Source organism: Haematobia irritans, chromosome 3 (genome assembly GCF_050003625.1).
Source record: "Haematobia irritans isolate KBUSLIRL chromosome 3, ASM5000362v1, whole genome shotgun sequence".
Lineage (NCBI taxonomy): Eukaryota > Metazoa > Arthropoda > Insecta > Diptera > Muscidae > Haematobia > Haematobia irritans.
In genome coordinates this window covers 19,288,449-19,311,081 of record NC_134399.1, presented here as the reverse complement: position 1 = coordinate 19,311,081, position 22,633 = coordinate 19,288,449, and the positions used below count along the sequence as shown (strand labels likewise).

The 22,633-nt window shown below is 36.1% G+C and overlaps 1 protein-coding gene across 1 annotated transcript in view; it reads right to left on the bottom strand.

Annotated features, from left to right (window-relative positions):
- Positions 1–22,633, bottom strand: part of sev (receptor protein-tyrosine kinase sevenless) — a 94,723-nt gene that overhangs the window by 14,181 nt on the left and 57,909 nt on the right. Inside the window, exons 3-8 of the mRNA XM_075299466.1 lie at positions 20,033–20,098; positions 19,336–19,839; positions 13,493–13,744; positions 13,039–13,364; positions 12,851–12,971; positions 42–4,581 (exon numbers count right to left, since the gene is read on the bottom strand). Coding sequence (XP_075155581.1) covers positions 42–4,581; positions 12,851–12,971; positions 13,039–13,364; positions 13,493–13,744; positions 19,336–19,839; positions 20,033–20,098 — 5,809 coding nt within the window. The remainder of the gene's footprint in view (positions 1–41; positions 4,582–12,850; positions 12,972–13,038; positions 13,365–13,492; positions 13,745–19,335; positions 19,840–20,032; positions 20,099–22,633) is intronic.

The window sequence follows — 22,633 nt, the reverse complement described above, 5'->3', positions numbered from 1 at the left end:
TGTACTTTCTCTTCTACCACTTATTTTTTGGTACCACTTACCTTTACGTATGATGAACAAAATAATGACACAAGTTCCGACAATTAAGGCCGGTGCTATTATGGCAAAAACCAAGGAGTTACGTTTCTGCTGCGAAACATAAGGCTCTAATACTCGTTCACTATCCTCACTGTAGGGACCCCAACCATACGCGTCACTATGGGCCCTTACCCGAAACATCAATAAATGCAAGGTGTGAAGATCTCGGATGATACAGTTGGTTTCCGTGGTATTACAATAAACAATCCATTTATCTTCAATGGGTTCCAATTCCTCTACCCAAGGCAATTGAGACATCATGGTATTATCATTTAGGATTCGCATTGTGGAAAGATGGGAAGCAGATCGTCTAATACGTTTAGGGATACGGGCCTGTAAAGCTTCCAAACTATAGTCTATACTATTGGCACCATGTGCTGGGGCTGGTAACCAGGACACCTTAAATATTTCTCCTGTGATATGTTCTATTCTAGGTTTTCCAGGTCTTCCGGGAACATCCCCGAGAGTTTCAAAAATAAAATTGTTACTTTGATGGGTGGGCCATATATAGGTGCGGGCGGTGGAGGGAAATTTCAATTTCAAATAGAATTCATAACGAGTTTTGGGTTGCAGATTCGACAGAGTGATATTGCCATCCACCCCCGAAATATCCAGACTAAAGGGTATCATCTCAGGATCTTGACTATGGGGTAGACATTCCAAAATGGCTGAACTATATTGGGTATTGGGATGCCATAGCAAAGTCATATTATAGGCTTGCTTATCCTTCAAGTGTAAAGGCCAAGGTTGAGGATAGGTATAGACTTCAAGGGCTTCCGTCTCATTTTTCCTCTCCCCATTGTAGACAGCCAAGGTCATGGTGTATTTGGAATCAGGTTCCAGATTTTCGAGAATCTTTTCAAACCCTTCCAATTGTATTTGAGATTCAGAATTATCACCAAATTTATGATAGTTTAGCATGTATTTGACATGGGCAGCATTGAGATGATCAGGTTCTTGCCAAGTCACCAGAACTTCACTAGGACTTAAAGCTTTTACACTGAAATTATTGGGTTTCCAGGGAGTACCCTCATAGGTGGCCACAATAAATTCATGATAGTTGATGTGGGGATGAGGCAGCTTTTGTTGATAATACGAAGAGGCTTCTATATTTACAGAGTAATTGGTATAGGGCCTCAAATTGGTTATATTCAAATCTTGGAGAGGATCTTTCAAACGTAAGGTCTCCTCAAAATCCAAATTATTAGTCAAAGAAATTTCATATTTTAGACCAGGTATAGGTAAACGGCAATTGCCTTGGCGATTTCTTCTAGGTAAATGAAGAACCATATGAGTTTCTCCCATTGTATAGGGAAAGAGATGGTGATGGTGATGGTGATGGTGATTACTTGCTTCCTCATGTATATTATCCGGGGGCAATAAACATTCTCTCTTAGGATAGGGTTGGAAATTGAAGGCCTTCATTACCCTTATCTCGGGCATATGGAGAGAATATTCCAAATTATGTTTACGACGATTATAGGCCTTGATCGAACGATTACTTAGCGTGTATATATAACCAGAATCCCTTTCAAATTGCTTAATTGGCTCCAGCGGGGCTAAAGGTATTTTCAAATTGGTTAACAATTGCCTTTGCACCTCATAGGCATAGAGTTTGCCTTTGGCATCCAATAAATTCACCGATTCCAAATCTTGACGCAAGGAACCCTCAAACATTGAGGTTATCGATAGCAAAGGAAGATTTTTCAATTTCATATCACTTAGATCTGTAAGATTTCTTCCTTGGACTGTTGCATTGGGGGAACCATGATCATGTTCCAGCCATAGAAGAGTTTGTGAAAAAGGCAAGACGACCATATCTTTCAAAAGTTTTCCCTTACTCAAAGAGAATAGTTTCGTGCCCATCATTACCTTGCCCTCGTAGTTATTCAAATCTAATGTGTACAAATCCACAGCATGATCTACATCTCCTGACAATTCAGCCCAATAGACTTTACGTAATATCCAGTCAACACTTAAAGCTAAAACTTCAGCTCTCATACGGGCCAATTTCAGAGAGGCCGATCCCAGTTGATAGGTCATCAATTCCACATTCTCATTGACCCATAGAAGACGTTGCTCACCCGGCATTATTGCCATATGTTCCACTTCGCTAGAGGTATAAAGCCAGATTTTTGTCACATTCAAATCCATATCCAGTTCTCCTATATAGTCAGTGGTACTGAATATTAATTTGGGTCGTGCTTGCATTTCAGGATTTATGAAATATGTCAGGAGAGCAGTCTTCTCTCCTCCTTTCGATCGACTTAAAGAGAAAGCCTGAACCTGAAAGGTGTAGGATTCCTCTTTCCTTAGATTATAGAATTTTACTTCATGGCTCCGGCGGCCCATATCCTCAACATCTTTGACACTATGCAATTCCTCTTTGAACCAGCAAAAGACTTTATAGAATGCCTCCTTTTCCATGGATATATTATCGGGAGAATCCCATCTTACCAAGGCTGTTAGGTTCGCTTCGTTGCTTAAGGGTTCCTGTAATTGTTCCACAAAAACTCTTAAATTCTTAGGCTGTTTAGGGGCAGCCGTTGGTGTTTGCAGCAACACCGATGTCGAAGGTCCTTTGGCCCATAACGTCTGCGGAGTTATGGTTACATTTATCCTATGCGATGACATTTTAAATTCGGTTATACGAACCAACGGCAAAGAGACCTCAAAACTCAAGACTTCATGTTGCGAGGTTGCATTCAAAGGTGCTATCAAAACCTTATAGAAGATGCTAAGATTTTTGGGATTATTTATGGCCAGCCATTTGATATTGAAATCATCCCAATAGCCTTCAGTGATTTCTATACCCTCTTTATCTACTACCTCCGGTACTATCGCCTCATCCATAAAGGGCATTGCTTCTTGAGGCAACAAACGAACATGGTTGATTTTCTCCATAAAGGGAACCTCAATGCGTGATATCCTTTTTTGGGGTTCCTGTTTCAAAAGCACCGCTGTATTATCTTTGCCATTGAGGAACATAAATCCTTCAATTTCCTTAACATATTCCAAAGAATTCAAGGTGACCTTCATTTCGGCAGGCAATTCCAAAACTTCTTCAACTGTCTGATAATCCAGGGAAGACCTTAACAGTTTGGTATTCTCCTCCTGATGTTGAACCATCCAATAGATATAGACAGAGACTAAAGCAAACCCCTGAATACTTTCTCCATTACCATTGACATGATAATATTCCAGTTCCTGATTGGCCATGGCTCCATTTAAATAACGTCGCACCAATTTCGTCTCGGTATGATAATACAAATACCCCTTCAGACTATCCACTCTTATATGGCGGGCTTCAAATATCGGCAAAAGTTCTCGATGTTGGCCCTTCAAATCGGATCTTATTATACAATTTCTTTTGACATCGGACCAATATAATCTTCCGCCACGCCAATCATAATCCAGGCCATAGACATTTTCTGCTTGGAAACCGCATGGTAACTCTTTGTGCAACAGATTATAGCACTTCAACTTTCTTTCCGGATAACTGACATAGAACAAAGATGAATTTACATGGACGAAAGAGGCTACATTCTCTTGACCCAATGCCCGCTTTTCCACTTCCTCAGCCAATTCATCACTTTCATATAAACCTTTTTGGGTGGCCCACATTAATCTATGCTTGGCCATAGGCCATGTTCTTGTTGTCAACTCATTGGACCATTCACTGGGTTCTGCCTGACTTAACATCCTTCCACTTAGCGCTGAAAACATGGCCCTCACCTTTATCCTATACAAATTATTCGCCTGCAATCGTTCCACCACAAAGTAAGTGCTACGTATACTGCGTATATTAAAGGCACTATTACTGGAAACATCCATAATTTCCAATTCATATTCCCAAGTATGCCATCGAGCCTCCGATTGGAATTCCTCTATACTGGCCGGAGCTGACCATATGATTATAGCTTTGGTGGCCGATAATATAGTTTCCAAATTTTGTGGTTCTTCCACTGGCCTGGGTATAGGTTGTAACACCTTTGCCTCTTGTTGAGTCTGCAGCATTGGCAATATCTTTCCACAAATTTCCATTTCCGTAATATGAACTACTTCATCTTCTTTATGATGGAAATCTTGTGCCATAAAATGTGTAGCATTTGAAGACCATAGCAGATTATTACCCATAAAATGGAAATTTAATATTTCTCCTTGAAGTTTTGTAAACATTCGAGTTTCTTCCAATTTCCTAGAGTATAAGCCATCATAACTCAGCTCATATAGAATATTTTCTTTGGTCTCATAGGTCTTGATTAGATAACTTTGATAATCCACCGAAAATAATCCATTTTCCAAGGGAATGGGCAGCATTTTCCATTGTTTAGTGGCCATATTAATACGCATTATATGATTATCGGTATTGGAGACGAAGAGCCAACCATTCAAAGGATCAATTTGCATTTGTTTAATGGCCATTGTTAGATTTGAAGCCACGAATTGTAAGCCAGCTCCTTGAAGATCAGTTGCTATAATTTGCCAGAACTTAGAAGGCATCTGAAAAGAAGTAAATAAATACATAAATTAAGTATAAATTTTGGGCAAAATCAATTTAAATTTTTAAGAAATAAAACATTTTCAAACCCTATATCAAACCCAAGACTATTGTCCATCCAAACTATATAAAAACTTGGCGTCCACCCGCAGGCCTGCCTCCTTCGCAATCAACGGTACCAGCTAAAAACCCCCCATTCTTCACTCGGATATGATTTCACCTCGGAACCCCGTTCGCATTACTTCGAGGTGGACCTCTACGTGATCCGTGACATTGGCTTCAGACTTAAAATTCTTCACACTGTGAATATAATCATCTCGGAAACATGGGCCATAAGTTGTCCGTCCCCTTCGCCTTTTATCCTGCGTTCGGACAAAAGCTTAAATTTTTCATATCGTCATGACCTTCTTCTTTCTGAAAAGCCTCGCAGTTCATCTTACTTTGTATCATCTTGTGTACTATATTCCTCTAGGAGATCATGCTTAATGCCGTTTTGCATCTCTTCCCTTGTCTTCTTTGCAAATGCAGTTGTCTGATATGCTTTTCCTCATGTGGTAGAGATACTTTTGAAAGAAGCAATAACCAGAGATCCTCTGACACTTTTTTGAGTCTTCTCTCTCTCTGGCCATAAATGCTCACCGGTTATGATTTTCCTCACTCGGATATGATTTCACCTCGGAACCGCGTTCGCATTACTTCGAGGTGAACCTCTACAGGATCCGTGACATTCGCTTCAGACTTAAAATTCTTCACTCTGTGAATAATATCACCTCGGAACCATGGACCCCAAGTGGTCCGTGACCGTCGCCCTTTACCCTGCGTCCGGACAAAAGCTTACATTTGTCATATCGTCATGACCTTCTTCTTTCTGAAAAGCCACGCAGTTCATCTTACTTCGTATCATCTTGTGTATTACATTCCTCGAGGAGTTTCTGCTTTCTGCCGTTCTGCATTTCTTCCCTTGTCTTCTTTGTAAATGCAGTTGTCTGATATGCTTTTCCTCATGTGGTAGAGATACTTTAGAAAGAAGCAATAACCAGAGATCCTCTGACACTTTCCCGAGTCTTCTCTCTCTGGCTCACCGCTTATGATTTTCCTCATGCGGTAAAAACCCATCCTTCTTCACTCGAATATGATTTCACCTCGGAACCGCGTTCGCATTATTTCGAGGTGGACCTCTACATGATCCGTGACATTCGCTTCAGACTTAAAATTTTTCACTTTGTGAATATTATCATCTCGGAACCATGGACCCCAAGTGGTCCGTGACCGTCGCCTTTTACTCTGCGTCCGGACAAAAGCTTCAATCTTTCATATCGTCATGACCTTCTTCTTTCTGAGAAACCTCCCAGTTCCTCTTACTTTGTATCATCTTGTGTATTATAATCCTCGAGGAGATCATGCTTTCTTCCGTTCTGCATCTCTTCCCTTGTCGTCTTTGCAAATGCAGTTGTCTGATATGCTTTTCCTCATGTGGTAGAGATACTTTAGAAAGAAGCAATAACCCGAGTTTCTCTGAACCTCTGACGGATACTTTCGAAAGTATTTGTACCGCATGAGAAAAACCATAACCAGAGAGAGAAGACTCGGGACTTCTCTCTCTGGTTATGGTTTTTCTCATGCGGTACAAATACTTTCGAAAGTAGCCGTGGTCAGAGAGCATCTGAGTTATGTAGTATGTCACTTCCCCATGTCTTCTATTTCACCATGAATGTATGTCGGTTAACATATAAGTCAGTGTACCCATCTGACCTTTGTCTCGTTCCTCCATCGTTCCTGCCATTTATCCTACACTTTTGTTGCGCCTTGCTGTTTGGCCTCGGACATTTCTTTCAATCCAATTGCCTTGATGCGTCTTGCGCTGATACTGTGCAGTATGCTGAAGTTATTCTCGGAGCTGCTAATGTCAAAACTGGAAAATGTTTTGCGTATGCCAAATTCCTCAATTTTTCATGGCATCACGTCCATGCCAACCCTTTCCTTGCGGGGAACATATTTTGAAAGTCGCTTACATCCTCCCAGTTCCTCGGACTTTTTTATCTTGTTGATTAAATTTCTCGCCGACATGCCCAATTGCATCTTGAAGCTCTCCCTCTCTCTGGCGTTCTGTCCACCAGTTACTTTTGCTCGGCATACGTCTGTGGTATCCTCCTCTTCGTATATACATTCCCCATGTCTTATCTCTCGCCAGAAATGTATGTCGTTTATAGGTCGATGTGATGAGCTGATCTTTGTCCCTCGTTCCTGCCGTATATCCCTGGTCTCTTGTTGAATGTGCGGTATCAAGTTTGTCGTGCCCCGTTACTTGGCTTTGGATATTTCTTTTCACTCAATTGCCTTGAGGTCTAATGGGATCGTACCTGATATTATTAATGCGTCTTCCACTTTACTGTGAGGTATGCTGAAGAGATTCTTGAAGCTGCAGTTCTCTAACCTGGAAAAAGCTTTGAGTTTGCCAAACTCCATCGCAGTCGACGATACCGGCTAATAACCCATCTCTCTTCCTTCGGTGAATAATTCCACCTCGAAGCCGCTTTCACATTACTTCGAAGTGGACCCCCATCTGGACCGTGATATTCGCCTTTTGTTATGCGCCCAGACTATAGCTTCTTATATCATCGCACCGTTGGTAACTTTTTTTTTGCGGACAACGCGTTCGGAAAACTGCCTTACAGTTTCCCAGTTCAACTTGTGGTTTATATTTTTCACGGAGACAAGTCCAAAACCGTATTCAAGCTCTCTCTGCCGACCTTCCCACTGGCTACATCTCTGGCCTCTTCTTCTTTGAATATGCAGTTGCCTGAACTGCATTTTTTCCATGCGGTACAGTTACTTTCGATAGCACCCCTTGTCAATGAGCGTCTGAGGTATAATTCCACTTCGGAACCGCTTTCCGCTTTGACCGTCGCCTTTAAGTCTGCTTCAATTTATTCATTGGTCGGCCAAGTCAACCTTTTTTGGCGGATAACGTGTTAGGTAAATTGCTTTAAAGCCTAACAGTTCCTGTCACTTTGTATCATCCTGTGGATTAAATTTCTCTCGGAGACCTGGAAACTTTCATCTCCAAGCTCTCTCAGCAGTTCGGCCCACCGACTACATCTCTGGACTCGTCCTCTTTATATGGGGAAATGTAGCTCTTGCTTGAGCTACGTTTCCCCATACGGTACAGTTACTTTGGAATGCAGCCGTGGCCAGAGAGCACGTGAGTTATGTAGTATGTCACCTCCTGATGTCTTCTCTCGCCATAAATGTATGTCGTTCTTCTATCGTTCCTGCCGTGTATTCCTGGTTTCTTGTTAAATGTGCGGTATCAAGTTTGTCGTGCCTCATTGTTTGGCTTTTGGTATTTCTTTTCACTCAATTTCCTTGTGGTGTAATGGGATCGTTTCAGCTATTATTAATGCGTCTTTCACTTTACTGTGAGGTATGCTGAAGAAATTCTCGGAGCTGCAGTTCTCTAACCTGGAAAAAGCTTTGCGTTTGACAAACTCCATCACAGTCGACGATACTGGCTAATAACCTATCGCTCTTCCCTCGGTGAATAATTCCACCTCAGAACCGATTTCACATTACCTCGAGATGGGTTGCCTGCCATTATAACTCAAACTAGATTGTTCGCTCTAGTTCATCTCTGTAGGATCGACGCCCACATACATAATAGGGAATGCTGTTACTAATTTCTCTAAGTATCCTTCTTCTGGCTGAAAGAGGGCTTTCAATGTTTCTCATTATTCTGTTCAGTCGTGTTGTCATCATATCAGCTTTTTGTGTTGAGTAATCTATTTTCTTGAAGTACGTTACTACTTTTGAGTCCAGCATTAGTTCCAAGTATTTGATTGGCTGCCTTGTTGGAATTGTGATATCAGTCTCTACAGGCATATGCTGTCTTGTTAGTAGTAATTAGTTACCAGTCATTCGCAAGTATCATGGTTTGGCGCCGTTTGCGTTAAGCCACTTCAACATTTCTCATTTTTATCATCAGCATAGCCAGCAAGGAACGTATCGTCCGACTTGGGTATTTTCAGAATTTCGTCGTATGTTGCATTCTAGAGATCTGATCTGAGGATTGAGCCATGTGGGCGGAAGTCACTTCTTGGAGCTTGTACAGTGTCATGTATCAAAAATCAGCCTTTGGGTCTTTCAGCATTCTCATTCAGGGAAGGTATCTTCTGGCATGAGTATTTTCAGTATTTCGTCGTATGTTGTATTCCAGAGATATGGTATGAGGATAGAGTCATGTGCGGCACCTGAGGTTACTTCCATTCTTCTTGAACCCTGTACTCTGTCATATATCAAGACTAGGCCTTTAAGTCTCTCAATATTCTTTCAATATTTTCATTAAGTATTTCGGTATGTGAAATATCGTCCCTAAGGTGCATATTACGTCTGTACATCTTAGGCTGTTAAAGACAATCTTAATATCTAGCGTAACCAGTTGGATAAGAGATTTTGGAGCGTTGTGGCCCTGCTGTGCTGATAAGTCCCCGGTCTGACACATAGATGGCGTCGCTAGTATTAAATGCATATTATTTTTATATAGTACCAACCTTCAAATGATTCGTGTCAAAATTTGACGTCTGTAAGTAAATTAGTTTGTGAGATAGGGCGTCTTTTGGGAAGAAACTTTTGTTATTGTGAAAAAAATGGAAAAGAAGAAATTTCGTTTTTTGATAAAATATTGTTTTCTGAAGGGAAAAATACGGTGGAAGCAAAAACTTGGCTTGATATTTAGTTTCCGGACTCTGCCGCAGATAAATCAACAATAATTGATTGGTATGGAAAATTCAAGCGTGGTGAAATAAGCACGGAGGACGGTGAACGCAGTAGACGCCCGAAAGAGGTGGTTACCGACAAAAACATCGAAAAAATCCACAAAATGATTTTGAATGACCGTAAAATGAAGTTGATCGAGATAGCAGAGGCCTTAAAGATATCAAAGGAACCCGTTTGTCATATCATTCATCAATATTTGGATATGCGGAAGCTCTGTGCAAAATGGGTGCCGCGCGAGCTCACATTTGACCAAAAACAACAACGTGTTGATGATTCTGAGCGGTGTTTGCAGCTGTTAACTCGTAATACACCCGAGTTTTTCCATCGATATGTGACAATGGATGAAACATGGCTCCATCACTACACTCCTGAGTCCAATCGACAGTCGGCTGAGTGGACAGCGACCGGTGAACCGTCTCCGAAGCGTGGAAAGACTCAAAAGTCCGCTGGTAAAGTAATGGCCTCTGTTTTTTGGGATGCGCATGGAATAATTTTTATCGATTATCTTGAGAAGGGAACAAGTATATACGGCCGTAAGTTCGGCCAGGCCGAAGCTTATGTACCCTCCACCATGGATTGCGTAGAAACTTCTACTGAAGGCTGTCATCCACAATCGAATTACTTGGGTTGCGGTAACACTTGCCGATGGCAAGGTATCTTAAATCTTCCTAACACCGTAATATATACCACATAGTCCATACGTGGTATATATTAAACTAAAAAAGGCCGATTAAATACGTATATAATTAAGTTTAAAGTTTCTATAGAAATAAAATTTTGACAACATTTTCTATAGAAATAAAATTTGGAAAAAATTTTCTATAGAGATAAAATTTGGAAAAAATTTTCTATAGAAATAAAATTTGGAAAAAATTTTCTATAGAAATAAAATTTTGACAAAATTTTCTATAGAAATAAAATTTTGACAAATTTTTCTATAGAAATAACATTTTGACAATGTTTTCTATAAAAATAAAATTTTGGTAGATTATTTTTGGCTCGAGTGGCAACCATGATTATGAACCGATATAGACCAATTTTTGTGCGATTGGGGATCGGCTATATATAATTATGGACCGATATGGACCAATTCTTGCGTGTTTGTTAGAGACCACATTCTAACACCATGTTCCAAATTTCAACCGGATCGGATGAATTTAGCTTCTCCAAGAGGCTACGGAGGACAAATCTGGGGATCGATTTATATGGGGGCTAGATATAACTATGAACCGATATGGACTAATTCTTGCATGGTTGTTAGAGACCATATACTAAAACCACGTACCAAATTTCAACCGGATCGGATGAATTTTGCTCTTCTAAGAGGCTCCGGAGGTCAAATCTGGGGATCGGTTTATATGGGGGCAATATATAATTATGGGCCGATGTGGACCAATTTTTGCATGGTCATTAGAGAATATATACCAACACCATGTACCAAAAATTGCATGGTTGTTAGAGACCATATACCAATATCATGTACCAAATTTCAGGCGGATCGGATGAAATTTGCTTCTCTTTGAGGTTCCGCAACCCAAATCTGGGGATCGGTTTATATGGGCGCTATATATAATTATGGAGCGATGTGGACCAATTTTTGCACGGTTGTTAGAGACCATATACCAATACCATATACCAATACCATGTACCAAATTTCAGCCGGATCGGATGCAATTTGCTTCTCTTTGAGGCTTCGCAAGCCAAATCTGGAGATTGGTTTATATGGGGTCTATATATAATTATGGACCGATGTGGACCAATTTTTGCATGGTTGTTAGAGACCAAATACCAACATCATGTACCAAATTTCAGCCGGATCGGATGAAATTTGCTTCTCTTTTAGGCTCCGCAAGTCAAATCGGGGGATCGGTTTATATGGGGGCTATATATAATTATGGACCGATGTGGACCAATTTTTGCATGGTTGTTATAGACCATATACCAACACCATGTACCAAATTTCAGCCGGATCGGATGAAATATGCTTCTGTTAGAGGCTCCACAAGCCAAATCTGAGGGTCCCTTTATATGGGGGCTATACGTAAAAGTGGACCGATATGGCCCATTTCAATACCATCCGACCTACATCGATAATAACTACTTGTGCCAAGTTTCAAGTCGATAGCTGGTTTCGTTCGGAAGTTAGCGTGATTTCAACAGACGGACGGACGGACATGCTTAGATCGACTCAGAATTTCACCACGACCCGGAATATATATACTTTATGGGGTCTTAGAGCCATATTTCGATGTGTTACAAACGGAATGACAAAGTTAATATACCCCCATCCTATGATGGAGGGTATAAAAACCATCAACAGTGACTATTATATGGCGTTATTGCCGTCGAAATCGCGGCAAAACGGTCCCATATGAAGAAGAAAAAGTGTTGTTTCACCAAGACAACGCACCGTGCCACAAGTCATTGAGAACGATGGCAAAAATGCATGAATTGGGCTTCGAATTGCTTCCCCACCCACCGTATTCTCCAGATCTGGCCCCCAGCGATTTTTTCCTCTTCTCAGACCTCAAAAGGATGCTCGCAGGGAAAAAATTTGGCTGCAATGAATGAGGTGATCGCCGAAACTAAGGCCTATTTTGAGGAAAAACCGAAGGAGTACTACCAAAATGGTATCAAAAAATTGGAAGGCCTTTAAAATCGTTGTATCGCTCTTGAAGGGAACTATGTTGAATAATAAAAACGAATTTTGACAAAAAAATGTGTTCTCTTTGTTAGACCGGGGACTTATCAGCCAACCTATTACGGCATCTGCTATGTTCTTAAGAGCTCCTAGTGTCGATTTTCGAGGTCGGAATCTTCGCAGTCTCACGGTCAGACTCCAACGGCCCTCAAAGTATAAATTCTTGGTATTTCGAATAATTTTCGATCTGTGGCCAACATATACAATGGTCTCTACGAAGATGTCGAAGCTTCGTAATCCTTGCTTTTGGTGACCAGAACTATTCTTTGTTCTTTCCACGTATTAGGGAAGCTATCTTCCTTTGGGAAGCTGTTGTAGGGTTCTAGGTCGCTTGGTTGCTAGATATCTCTTTAATGAACCGGGTCCCTACTTCTCTTTGATGCTTTGGCGGTGTTTAACAGTTCTTCTGTTGTCAGGAAAGGCATGTTTATTTTTTACACAGAAATAATAAAAAAAAACCGCACATGAGCTTTATCATCCTAAATTTATTACATATAATTACCCGTCGAAATTATTTTCTGTCAATTTCTTATTAGATTCCTAATTTTCATTTGCGTCTGTGTTTTGGCTCAAACACAGTAAAACTTTTCAAACTTGGACTTTCTGGAAACAGGTGACTTCTCAAAAGAGGACAATTGTCGTGACACGTTTGCTACCTCAATACACTATAATTAACCTCTCTTAACTGGACCCCTTCCAAATGTGGGCAACATTTAAATGACCGTGGGTGTCTCCTTCTAAGAGACTTCTCTGCATACTAAAAATAATCTATGCTATAAGAAACAAACTATCATTACCTCACCAGCCATGTAAATCATTTGATTTAGCCAATCCACGGATAGTTTTCTCACAACGAAACCTTCAATTTCAGGTTTAAGGGTAACTGCTGTATAATTTAAGGGATTATCTATGTAGAAACTGGAAAAACAGAATATTCATATAAAAAAATTCGTATAATTTTTTTAGGGTTACTAACAACACTTACCTGAACAAACGTCCTAAAGTATTTAAAACGAAAACTTGTTTACTATGCTGTACATAATCAAAATCTACTAAAATTTCTTCACTTTTAAATAGAGTTTTCGTCTCTATTAAAGGATCTAAGGACTTCAATATCAGTCTATATTCACCAGCAACCAATAAAGAATTTACATTCAATTTTAATATGGGTTCATTTGATGAATGTTTCTTCTTTATGACAGTTTCTGCATAAGGTCCTTCGCCATCCTCGTTAATCATAGTCAATTGTATTTGATATTGACTATTGGAGGCTTTGGGTAAAATATAATGGGAAGCGTTGGGAGGTAATAACTGAAAAAGAAAAAATATTGAAATAAAAACAGAAAATAAAAGATATAAAATAATTTTTATTTTAACACAAATTATAATATTGAAGACTTTGCATATTGATTTTAATAAAATTCACAAATTTTTCTTACCACTTTATGATTGTATTGATCTTGTTCTCCATCCGCATCTTCCTTAATATAAATTTTGTAATTTTTCAATGGTCCATTTGTAAACTTTCCCTTTTTCCAAAATACGACTATGTGATCTTTATCCAAGGCTAAAGCCTGTTTTATTATGGGTGCTGATATTGGAGCACCCATTGCAGGAGTTGTAAATATTTCAGAAGCTGGTGTATAAAGGACATCATCCAGATTGAAACCAAAGGGTATTTCAAAACGAAACTGTTAATAAGGACAAAGGAAAGTTTTATAAAAAAAGGTTCTACTACAATATAAATTTCAATTGCATATAATAGAAAACAAAGGCTAAAACACATGGTAATCTTTACTATATCATATAAGCCTACCTTTAACACAAATATAATATAAAAATCCCATATCAGAATCAATTGTTTTTTTTTTTGTAAAAAACAGATAAACATAAAGGAAACATATAACGAAAACAACATCAATTGTGCACACATGGAAGTACTTAATATTTTATGTAAGCCTACCTAAAGACAAAATCAAATTTCAAATACCCACATCAGAATCAATTGCCTTTTGTTAAAAAATAACACCAATTGTGCACACACGGATTTCTATATTATCTTATATAAGCCTATATAAAGACAAAATAAAATATAGGAACCCTGTATCAAAATCAATTGAATTTTGATAAATAAACAAGAATCTCAAACGGAAAAATCTTTATCCACACTTAATATTTTCACTTTTTTAAATAAAAAACAAGTAAGAAAGTCTAAAGTCGGACGGGGCCGACTATATTATACCCTGCACCACTTTATAGATCTAAATTTTCGATACCATATCACATCCGTCAAATGTGTTGGGGCTACATATATAAAGGTTTATCCCAAATACATACATTTAAATATCACTCGATTTGGACAGAATTTGATAGACTTCTACAAAATCTATAGACTCAAAATTTAAGTCGGCTAATGCACTAGGGTGGAACACAATGTTAGTAAAAAAATATGGGAAACATTTAAATCTGGAGCAATTTTATGGAAACTTCGCAAAAGTTTATTTATGATTTATCGCTCGTTATATATGTATTACAAGTTTAGGAAAATTAGAATCATTTTTACAACTTTTCGACTAAGTAGTGGCGATTTTGCAAGGAAAATGTTACCAACATTGACCATTTTTGTCGAAATCATAAAAACATATATATGGAAGCTATATCTAAATCTGAACCGATTTCAACCAAATTTGGCACACATAGCTACAATGCTAATTCTACTCCCTGTGCAAAATTTCAACTAAATCGGAGCAAAAAATTGGCCTCTGTGGTCATTTGAGTGTAAATCGGGCGAAAGCTATATATAGGAGCTATATCTAAATCTGAACCGATTTCAACCAAATTTGACACGCGTAGCTATAATGCTAATTCTACTCCCTGTGCAAAATTTCAACTAAATCGGAGCAAAAAATTGGCCTCTGTGGGCAAATGAGTGTAAATCGGGCGAAAGCTATATATGGGAGCTATATCTAAATCTGAACCGATTTCAACCAAATTTGGCACGCATAGCTACAATGCTAATTCTACTCCCTGTGCAAAATTTCAACCAAATTGGTGTAAAACTCTGGCTTCTGGGACCGCATTAGTCCATATCGGGCGAAAGATATATATGGGAGCTATATCTAAATCTGAACCGATTTCAATAAAATTTGGCACACTTGACTATAGTAGTAATTGTTCTTCTTGTGCAAAATTTTAAGCACATTAGGTTAAAACTCTGGCTTCTGGGGCCATATAAGTCCATATCGGGCGAAATATATATATATGGGAGCTATATCTAAATCTGAACCGATTTCTTCCAAAATCAATAGGGATCTATTCTGAGCCAAAACACATACTTGTGCCAAATTTGAAGTCGATTGGACTAAAACTGCGACCTAGACTTTGATTACAAAAATGTGTTCACGGACAGACGGACAGACGGACAGACGGACAGACGGACATCGCTATATCGACTCAAGAGCCCACCCTGAGCATTTTTGCCAAAGACACCATGTGTCTATCTCGTCTCCTTCTGGGTGTTGCAAACATATGCACTAACTTATAATACCCTGTTCCACAGTGTGGAGCAGGGTATAAAAACGAAAACTCCATCAAATGTGCACACATGGAATTCTTTACTACGAGTATAATATATAAGCGTACCTATAAACAAAATAAAAAAGGAAAATCCCATATATGAATCAATTGCCGTTTGATAAAAAAGACAAAAACACAAACTACCCATATTCTTTAGATTTGTAGTAGAAACTCGCAAGTGAGATCTTTGCACACACCAACTATTTTTACTTTTTATGAAAGAATCAAGTAATTAAATCGTAAATATTATTATGTATTTCCTAAATCAATTTATTTGTGAAAATCTGATAATTGGTTGATAGTTTTGCTGCAAGTAGAGGATGCTGATGAGGAATGTAGTAATTCCGAAACGTGCGTCTCTCCAACTATCTTGCAGTCTATAGGGCTTTGCCCAAATAAATTTGACAAACATTCTTTCCCTCTGTTGGTTAAGCTACACTTGTAGTTTAGTCAATGCATGGTTTTAAGCTGAAATAAAAAAACAACAACAATGATTAAAGAACAAAACCAACAATAACAAAACGAAACGAATGAAAGAAGAGGAAGCACGCTCAAAATAAACCCAGCCAACTTCACTCAAATCGATGATTTGATGGTGGCAAAGGAAAAGAGAGATGTTTGTACGAATTTATTTCGACATAAGCCGCCTATCAATGTAAAGCCATTTTTCGGAAGGTTCAAGTGTGGTCTATTGTTGGGTTTAATGAACTGCCTGAATTTATTCTGATAATTGGTTGATAGTTTTGCTGCAAGTAGAGGATGCTGATGAGGAATGTGGTAATTCCGAAACGTGCGTCTATCCAACCATCTTGCAGTCTATAGGGTTTTGCCCAAATAAATTTGACAAACATTCTTTTCCTCTGTTGGTTAAGCTACACTTGTAGTTTAGTCAATGCATGGTTTTAAGCTGAAATAAAAAAAAAAACAACAACAATGATTAAAGAACAAAAACCAACAATAACAAAACAAAACGAATATAATAAAATTTTGACAAAATTTTCTATAGAAATAAAATTTTGACGAAATTTTCTATAGAAATAAAATGTTGACAAAATTTTCTATAGAAATAAAATGTTGACAAATTTTTCTATAGAAATAAAATTTTGACAAAATTTTCTATAGAAATAAAATTTTGACAAATTTTTCTATAGAAATAAAATTTTGACAAAATTTTCTATAGAAATAAAATTTTGGCAAAATTTTCTATAGAAATAAAATTTTGACAAAATTTTCTATAGAAATAAAATTTTGGTAGATTATTTTTGGGGATCGGCTATATATAACTATAGACCGATATGGACCAATGTTGGCATGGTTGTTAGCAGCCATATACCAGCGCAATGTACCAAATTTCAACCGGGTCGGATGAATTTCGCTCCTCCAAGAGCTCCGGAGGTCAAATCTGGGGATCGGTTTAAATGGGGGTTATATATAATTAAGACCGCTATGGACCAATTTTTGCATGGTTGTTAGAGACCATATAATAACACCACGTACCAAATTTCAACCGGATTGTGTGAATTTTGCTCTTCCAAGGGGCTCCGAAGGTCAAATCTGGGCATCGGTTTATATGGGGGCTACATATATTTATGGATCGATATGGACCAATTTTGGCACGGTTGTTAGAGATCATATACTAACACCACGTACCAAATTTCAACCGGATCGGATGAAATTTGCTTCTCTTAGTGGCTCCGCAAGCAAAATCTGGGGATCGGTTTATATGGGGCTCTATATAATTATGGAGCGATGTGGACCAATTTTGGCATGGTTGTTAGAGATCATATACTAACACCACGTACCAAATTTCAACCGGATCGGGTGAATTTTGCTCCTCCAAGAGGCTCTGGATGTCAAATCTGGGGACCGGTTTATATGGGGTCTATATATAATTATGAACCGATGTGGACCAATTTTTGCATGGTTGTTAGGGACCATATACCAATAACATGTACCTAATTTCAGGCGGATCGGATGAAATTTGCTTCTCTTTGAGGCTCCGCAACCCAAATCTGGGGATCGGTTTATATGGGCGCTATATATAATTATGGACCGATGTGGACCAATTTTTGCACGGCTGTTAGAGACCATATACCAATACCATGTACCAAATTTCAGCCGGATCGGATGCAATTTGCTTCTCTTTGAGGCTTCGCAAGCCAAATCTGGAGATCGGTTTATATGGGGTCTATATATAATTATGGACCGATGTGGACCAATTTTTGCATGGTTGTTAGAGACCATATACCAAAATCATGTACCAAATTTCAGGCGGATCGGATGAAATTTTTTTCTCTTTGAGCCTCCGCAAGCCAAATCTGGGGATCGGTTTATATGGGGGCTATATATAATTATGGACCGATGTGGACCAATTTTTGCATTATTGTTAGAGACCATATACCAACACAATGTACCAAATTTCAGCCGGATCGGATGAAATATGCTTCTCTTAGAGGCTCCACAAGCCAAATCTGGGGATCGGTTTATATGGGGGCTATATATAATTATGGACCGATGTGAACCAATTGTTGCATGGTTGTTAGAGACCATATACCAACACCATGTACCAAATTTCAGCCGGATCGGATGAAATTTGCTTCTCTTTTAGGCTCAGCAAGCCAAATCTAAAGATCGGTTTGTATGGGGGCTATATATAATTATAGACCGATGTGGACCAATTTTTGCATGGTTGTTAGAGACCATATACCAACACCATGTACCAAATTTCAGCCGGATCGGATGAAATATGCTTCTGTTAGAGGCTCCACAAGCCAAATCTGAGGGTCCCTTTATATGGGGGCTATACGTAAAAGTGGACCGATATGGTCCATTTTCAATACCATCCGACCTACATCGATAACAACTACTTGTGCCAAGTTTCAAGTCGATAGCTTGTTTCGTTCGGAAGTTAGCGTGATTTAAACAGACGGACGGACGGACGGACGGACATGCTTAGATCGACTCAGAATTTCACCACGACCCAGAAAATATATACTTTATGGGGTCTTCGATGTGTTACAAACGGAATGACAAAGTTAATATACCCCCATCCTATGATGGAGGGTATAAAAATTATAAAAATTCATAATAGTGACACAGTTTCTCTATATTAATTCGTGTGCTGATTTTTTCTCACCAATTTCCTAAACTAACACTGCATAAGAATGATATCAAAAAGATGCTCTGAATCTAACATAGATATATCAAGAATAAAAAAACGAATGGCTTAGATCATTGATAAAAAAAACTGGCTGCATTAAAATCGAATTGATATTTTAGTTTCGTTTTAAACCTGATGTTAGTGTGGGTTTAAACCTGATGTAAACTTAAATCTGGCTTAACCTAAACTTTCGTTTTGCACACAATAGCCACTTTTACATGTTATAATAGTATAAAATACCAGGAATCATATTTGTGCCACAATTTCGCTATGTCAATTCGTTTATTGCTATTTCGAAAATATTCCCTTATTTTAACCTAAAGATGATTTGAACCTGTCATAACCTTATCTTTCATTGTGCACACATTGATCATTTTTACATTTTACAATAGCTAGATGTTCCAGAAACCATAATTGTGACACCATTTCTTTATATCAATTCACTTTCTAATTTCACAAAAGATTCCCTTAGCAATTATCTATCGTTTTTTTTTCCTTCTCATAAATATTTAAAACACTTCAATAACGTTATCATCAGTCACTTACCCTGTATGAGGTATATGGTACCAATCCATCCATGATGTCACATTCGAAATTCTCATTACAATTGTAATCGGCCAAATTCCACCATTGTTTTGCAATATCCGCATCCTGTTGGCCATAGTCTTCCTGTTTCACATGGTTTGTCATCATTGTGCTACCATTGATGTTATCCACGTCTGCCGGATCATGTACAAATGCAATCGTCGTTGTATTTGTTGCATCTGTAGCTTTTTGCGTTGTTACAATTCCAGACCATGTAGGCTTCATCACATATTGGTATTGTATATTAAATGGACGACTGGCCAAATACTGTGCCGGCAATTGTTCCATAGCAATGGGCCACTTAAGTGTCAATGTATTAAAGCCGTCATTGTCATGCAACAGCTTGGGCTGAAGAGTAGTCACAACTTGTTCCACTCGTAAACGTTGTAAATGCCAGTAAAGCCTTTGTGATTGTTCGCAAGCGGAAATGCAGGGTAAATCGTAAGGATAAAATTGCATGGAAGACTAAAGGAGCCATTGAAACGACAGAAGCAACAAAAAAATAAAAGAAACCCAAAACGAGGCCAAATTAACAAACAAAAAAATGTAATAACCAAATGTCTGGGAAAAAAGTCTTTTCATGACGGCCTGGTAAACTCATTGACACCTCCGTCTGCCTCCAGCCGCACTAACTCTTTTTCTTAGTGTCAATACTTACACATGCTTCCTGGCAGGGCTCAAATTCCTTTAAGGCATTCCACCACAGTTCACAGCCATTGAAACACTATAAAGAAGAATGAACAAAGAAACAAATGAAAAATCTGGTGAATGAATTGAAAAGATATTAACCACAAACAAAAAAAGGGCGAAGGCAACAACGAATACCGTCCATATTAGAATGTATATAAAGAATGTTTTCATCAACGTCAATAATGTGAAACAGTTACAAAGAAATGGGTTTTCAATAGACAGGTGATCAGAAGCAGAAGAAGGGTTCGAAAATAACAAAGACTGTGCTGATGTTTGCATTTGAAGTAAATTTACTTAAATAAATTCCAATTAAATTTAATTTAATAAAAAGTAGAAATTAAATTGAGTATAGATTATTAAATTAACTTATATATAATTAAATTAAATTAAATAATAATTCAAATAAGTTAAAACAAATCCAATTATGTTAGCTAAATTGGATTAAATTAAATTAATTATTTATTTTGATAAAATTATATTAAAACGAAGTATGTTAAATCATGTATAAAATTAACTTAAATTAAATAAAAAAGAGTTGAATATTAATTAACTGATTTAATTAAATATCCCAGTAAAACAAAACTAAATAGAATTGCAAACAAAATGAACTAAATTAATTGAATTAATTTGACAAACATTCTTTTCCTCTGTTGGTTAATCTACACTTGAAATTAATTAAATTAAAAAATTAAAATTAATTAAACTAAATTTAATTATTTATATCAAGCTAAATTGAGCCGAATTGAACCATACATATAAATTAATTATGTTAATTAAATATCCCAATATAATAATAATTAAATTAAAAAAGAGTAAATGAAACAAAACTAAACCGAATTGCAAAATGAACAAAATGAACTAAATTAAATTGAAATAACATTAAACTAAATTTTAATTAATTATAAATTACATCAAGCTAAATTGAGCTGAATTGAGCCAAAAGCAAATAAAGTTTAATTAAAATAGATTGTATGATAAATTAAACAAAACTAAATCAAATTGCCTAACAAAATGAACTAATTAAATTGAAATTAAATTAAACTAAACTAAATTTTAATTAATTATAAATTATATCAAGCTAAATTGAGCCGTATTGAGCCGAATTGAGCCAAAAGCAAATAAAGTTTAATTAAAATAAATTGTATGATAAATTAAGCAAAACTAAATCAAATTGACTAACAAAATGAACTAAATTAAATTAATAAAATTAAAAATAATTAAATTAAACTAAATTTTAATTAATTATAAATTATATCAAACTAAATTGAGCCGAATTGAGCCAAAAGCAAATAAAGTTTAATTAAAATAAATTGTATAATTAATTAAATTAAGTTCACGTAAGTTAAGCTATTAAATAAAATTAAAATAAATGACATTAAGTTTATAAATAAAATTATATTAAAATTAAAAAAAAATCATTTACTAAATTAAGTTAAAATAAATTAAAATGTAAGTGAAATAAATTAAATTATGGTAGTTTATTAAAAAATTAAAAAAAATAAATACAATAAAACCAAATCAAATTAATCAAATTAATTAACTTAATTAAACGTTTAAAAAAAATTAAATTATATTGATATATATATTTTTTTTAACGTTTAATTTAGTTAAAGTAATTTTATTTTATTATATTTATTTTTTAATTTTTTAATAAACTACCATAATTTAATTTACTTCACTTACATTTTAATTTATTTTAACTTAATTTAGTAAATGATTTTTTTTTTAATTTTAAATTAAAAAAAAATAAAAAATTAAATTATATTGATATAAAATAAAACAAAATGTATTAAAATTAGACCAATTATTTGTTGTACTTAGCTGATGGCCTCAGTAGCCAATGCTACTATTGTAATATTATTCTAATACTGTACTATAAGTCTAATTTTGTAAATAAATAAATAAATTTGTTGTACTTAATTAAACGAATGAAAATAAAATTACATTAAATAATTCAAATAAATTAAATTAAGTTTAATTAAACTAAAGTATATTAAACTAAATTTATTTAAATAAAGCCGAATTAAATAAAACTAAGTATTGTACAACCAAATTTAATTAAAATTACATTAATTTTCAATTAATTTTGTTTAATTTAATTAAAGTTAATTTAAAATAATTTAAGTTCATTTAAATTAAATATTTTTTTTAATTAGACTTACTTAAGTTCATATAATTTAAGTTAATTAATTCAAGTAAACTAAGTAAATTATTTTGTATTAAATTATATTATATAAATATAAATCATACATTAAATTAAGTTCTAATTAAATTAATTTAATTTAAAAATTCATATAGCACTAAATTTAGATGAAATTACAATCAAATTTAATTTAATTTTAAGTTAATTTTTTAGTTATTTTTATTTAATTTAATTAGAGATAATTTAAATTAATTGAAGTTCAATTAAATTAAAATAATTATTGTTTTCTTATTAAAATAAATTAAGATCATATAATTAAAGTTAATTAATTCACGTAAACTAAATAAATTATTATGTATTAAATTATATTATATCAAAAGGATATAAATCATACATTAAATTAATTTAATTAAAAATTAAATAATA